General features: G+C 31.3%; 1 protein-coding gene across 1 annotated transcript; it reads right to left on the bottom strand.

The window, feature by feature from the left end:
* Positions 1 to 4005: 4005 nt before the first annotated feature.
* LOC7462676 (probable calcium-binding protein CML25) lies at positions 4006 to 5031 on the bottom strand. Its single transcript, XM_002314750.4, has one exon. It carries the CDS (start codon positions 4819 to 4821, stop codon positions 4228 to 4230), a length of 594 nt encoding a protein of 197 aa, XP_002314786.2. The 5' UTR covers positions 4822 to 5031; the 3' UTR covers positions 4006 to 4227.

Here is a 5031-nt window from a genome sequence, read left to right as displayed (position 1 = left end):
CAATCCATCAAAAAATTGATAGTAAAAGAGAGCTGTAGAATAACCACGAAAATAAAAAAGAAATGAAGAAAAAAGAAGAGCGAAGAAAAGAAAAATGGATTTGGAAATTAAAGCTTTCCTCGAGGTCCCTAGCCTTGTCATATAACATCAAAGATATGCACAGCAGCAGCTGGGTGCTTGACAAAATCCAAGTCACACACAAGGAAGTGATTTTGTTATTTTGATTCCTAGAACTAATTAACACTAGCTTCCTGCCTAGCTTTATGCACAACAGAGCACGATCTTCCATTTTCATGTTATTCTGATGAACTCTCTGTTACAACTTAGTTGCCTACTGAGATGGGTCTCTCAGCTAGACCCAGAGGCGAACGTGATCGCTGCCTATAGATCCTGCATCTTATAATCCCTCTCTTCTCTAGCTGCTGCGGAGATGTATGCTTGATTTTTTCGAATTCTTGCTTGATCTTTATAACCTGGCTGTGAGCTGGAAACCCTACACACCCATGATCCCCATCCCCATCCGTGCCTCTGCTATTGTTGTTGTTCTCCATTGAAAGTGACCGGATCTTCTTTAAAGAAATAACACTTCAGGTCTTGTATACCCGCCTGCCTGCCTGACTTTTGAACGTCTCGACAAGTATTTATACATGGATTGCAAGTGAGAGAGAGAGAGAGAGAGAAAACACGGTTTCTTCATGAAATACTTTAGTATTGCGGAAAGGGAAGGAAAGCGATGGAAAGAGGACATTAAAGTTTCTTTACATTTCGACTCTTGAAACCGTGCCAACCACAACTATTTAAAAACTGACGAGTTTGGGTCAAAGAATCAGACGATTACTTGTTCCTTTGATTGTTGTCTGCATTCTTCACATTCACTAATGTACATGCGTATATATTACGTAAGCAATAGATTCAAAGTTCATTGAACGGCCATGGACTAGACCTTTCCCATTTGAACAATGAAAACAATTTGAAGATCTTTAATTTCGGAGTCACGATTACTTCAGCAAGAGTGAAGCAACCAATCGTCCAAAACAACACACTTTTCCATATCTAAACTATCGATTTTATACATTTTCTGCCAGTAGATTATGATTTTGGGCTTAATTTCTAATTCCTCCAATTGGTGCTTTTTAATCTTGTAATTTATGCCAACTTAATTATGTGATAACAAAACTGATAACGTCCTCTCGATGAATGCATATCACAGGTGAGGAACAGGAGAAGGTGCAAAAGCTCCTGTATCATCCCACGATGAACTAATGCTTCCTCGTGTCTCAGTCCACCGTCCTGACCTTTTCAAAGATTATAACCCCAGCAAGTTCCGTGACCACCTCCACATGCCTTTTGACAGACTAAGATATAAATTAAAAGCCTTAAACTATCCTAAGAAAAATCAAAGAGAGATTGTCCTAATTAATTTTAAGCGATATATACACACACCTACCTAAAAACGTGATACCCACCTCTGTCCGGTTTGTAGCTGTTTTTGCGCTGAAGTTTGAGCAGATTTTGAATATATTTTTTTTAATTATTTTTTTTTATGTTTTTAAATTGTTTTAATATTAAAAATAAACTTTTTTAAAAAATATTATTTTGATCTGTTTCTATGTAAAAAATAATTAAGTAATTTCAACCACATTCTCAAACAGTTCCGAATCATATAAAACATTTGATGAGTTAATTTGATATTATATTAGCGGTTGTTTTTCAAAGTATTTTTTATTTAAAAATATATTAAAATAATTTTTTATTTTTTAAATTTATTTTTAATATCAGTATATTAAAAAAAATATAAAAAATACTTTTAAAAATTATTCTTATATTACTTTTTGTTTTTTTATTAATATGAATGATCAAGTTAATTTGCACACATGTCATCTAATTAAAAAGTTTTTTTTTGTTTTTACGTTGTTCTTTGTTGATTGTTGCATGCGCCGTCATTGAAAGGTTAATTATATGGTTAATTAATGCTAATCATTGTTGGCGCTCGACTCAGTAGTGTAATCTTCTACGTGGAGATTACAGGATTTTAGAGTTAACTGGTTTTTAAAATGTTTTTTTTAAATGCTACTTATTGTTTTTTTTAATGTATTAAAATATCTTTTTATTTTTTAAAATTTATTTTTAATATTAATACATTAAAATAATCTAAAAACATTCAAAATAATTAATTTAAAACTAAAAAAATAAAATTTTTCAAAAACACGATTGAACAACAATACTAAACGAACTCTTTTATATATATATATATATATATATTTTGTTATGGTTCTACAAATTTTCATTTTTTGCACATGAATTAAATAGATTTTCATGAATTTTAATTTAATATAAAGTGTAAATTTTAACGAATTAAAAATAATTAAAATAATAGGCTTTTTTATGTAGTTTTATTTCTTCTTGTTATATTATTTTCAAAGAAACATTAAAAGCAATTATTTAAAAGAATTTAAGATCATAGGATAATTAACACACATATTAAACATGGTCTTATTAGTCATTACATAAAATAGTTGAATGGAAATAATAAATTGCAAAGTAAAAATAACACCATCCAATGGGATATATAAGGAGATAAATTTGGCTCATTTGATGTTTTCCCATTCAAACAAGAATATACTGGACAATATATTTTTACCGCAGGGGTTCACATCCTAGGTGAAAGAGATGTAACGGCAGGGGATTTGAGATTTTACAGATTATCCTCGAAAAATTTTACAGTGCTAATGGATTAACTAGTATTTATCTTATTAGTTATTTTTAAAAACTTGTTTTTGAAGAGAAAAACACAAGTAAAAAAAATATATAAAAATTTATGGTCAAGTAATAAGAATATTTTTATTTAAAATTTCTTTTTTCTAGTTATATCTTTTTATTTTTTTAAAATAAACTTCAAGAAGCAACTAAAAAAATACTGCTAATTCATGAGCATATTAATTACTGACTAGTTAATGTTTTCCTGGAATCTCATGAATATTCTTCTAAAATCTACTTCTTAAATAATCTCATATATATCAGTGAGTTTCATATCTATGCAATAGAAAAATAGTAGCCAATATAAACTCAATCAGTAATTAGTTCACAATTCCGTAAAGATTTTGCATGATCACACAAAAAGAATTGATGAAATGTTTTTAATTAATGTTTAAATGAGTCCACGATTTTGAAGGCCTATTAATTCAAAACTAATTAAAACTTAATAAAATCATGGCACGTCTATAGATTTAAAATTCCCTGGCATGGAAGATCTTGCCACCTGCTGGCCAATGGAGTGTTCAACATTAACGAATATTCAAAATTCGTTTTAAAGTAGGAATACATGAATTTTGGGCTCCTCTTTCTAAGACCAGGGAAGGAGTGGTGGGTTCAAGTTCCATATAGAAAATTTGTACCATTTTTTTTATTAATTTAAAATAAAATTTTATTTAAATTAATAATTATAGTATTTTTGTTAAAAAAAACCACTCGATCATACCACACTCTTAAATGAGATTACAACTTTTATTGTTATATTTACAATAGTTCTTTTAATAATTATATATGAATTTAATATACAATAAATTGTAAAAAAAATTACAAACGAGTATTCATTCAATGAGAATTAAATATTTTTCTTCTTATTTTTCACATGGTTTTTGTCAATTAATTATTCTTTAATCTTTTTATATAATCACATCAAAATTATGAAGATATTTTGTATTTAAAACTTAGTATTTTAAATCATGACAAATTTTTTTTTCTTAATGGATATTAAACCGGAATTAGATAAGCAAATTCTATGATAACAAATTCAAGAAAGAAATGTATGAGCTAATTCCATGATAACAAAACAGCAGAGCATCGACATAAATAAGCAGTCAGTCAGCTTAATTCCCGTGTTATTAGAAACACTTCCACTTACCGCTATGACCCAACAAAGCTAGCTTGCTACCCACTTCATATCTTCTGATCTTCATGTTTTGATGGAAGGAATAAAAAAGGAAAAGGAAAGAACATAATACAAATTATAACAGGAGGGATTGTATTGAATGGAATGGAATATTCACAAATTCGTTGATCCACCAATATGATTATCATTTAAAAAAAATAAAAACACAAATCATAAATAAATTAGAAATAGAAATAGCCTACAGATCTTGGAGTCGAAAATCGATCAGAACCCACATACCACCACCACCACGAGACCAACCAAAATCAGTCAATCACCGCAGAAAACTCAGTCAGCTAACGCCCAATTCCTTTGAGAGCGTCCATGGAATCCCACCTAGCACCCATCATCATCATCACCTTAAACTCCTCGAAATCAATCATCCCATCACCATCACTGTCAACCCCACTAATTATCTTCCTGCACTCAGACATTGAACAAGGCTCCCCCAAACTGGCCATCACTTTATGCAATTCCTCAGCAGAAATCGACCCATTTCCATCAACATCATAAACAGAAAAGGCATCTTTCAGGTTTTCCATTACCTCATTTGTATCCACCCCTTGTGTGTTTAGTGCCACGAATTCTTGCAAATCAATGAACCCATCACCGTCGGCATCGAATTCTGTTATCATAGTTTGCAGCTCATCTTCGGTTGCTTCATGACCCAGGTTTGCCATGATTGAGCCCAGTTCGGCAGAGGAGATCTTGCCGTCTCCATTGACGTCGAATTTCTTAAAAACTTGCTCAAGCTCTTCAACTTGGGGTCTTAGCCTGATAGAAGGTGATTTGGATCCGCTAATTGATGCAACTATAGCAGATGGCGAATCGACAGAGGAATCTGATTTCTTGGACTTCTTCTTGCGGTTGAAAAGGGCTTTAAACCCCATTTGTGTTTTCTTAGATTTGTGATAAAAAAAAATGAAAGAGAGGAGAGGAGAAAGGATTGAAAGGGAGGAAATGTTGATGTTATTATTAGGTATTTGAAAAGAAATGGAATGTTGAGATTTGTTGTAACTAACATCGAGAAATTTATTGGTTTGATAAGAGAGAGAGAGAGAGAGAGAGAGAGATTAGGCGTGATTCATTGCCCTCGTACC

The sequence above is a fragment of the Populus trichocarpa genome, chromosome 10 (genome assembly GCF_000002775.5).
Source record: "Populus trichocarpa isolate Nisqually-1 chromosome 10, P.trichocarpa_v4.1, whole genome shotgun sequence".
Taxonomy (NCBI): domain Eukaryota; kingdom Viridiplantae; phylum Streptophyta; class Magnoliopsida; order Malpighiales; family Salicaceae; genus Populus; species Populus trichocarpa.
This window is presented reverse-complemented; position numbering and strand designations above follow the sequence as displayed.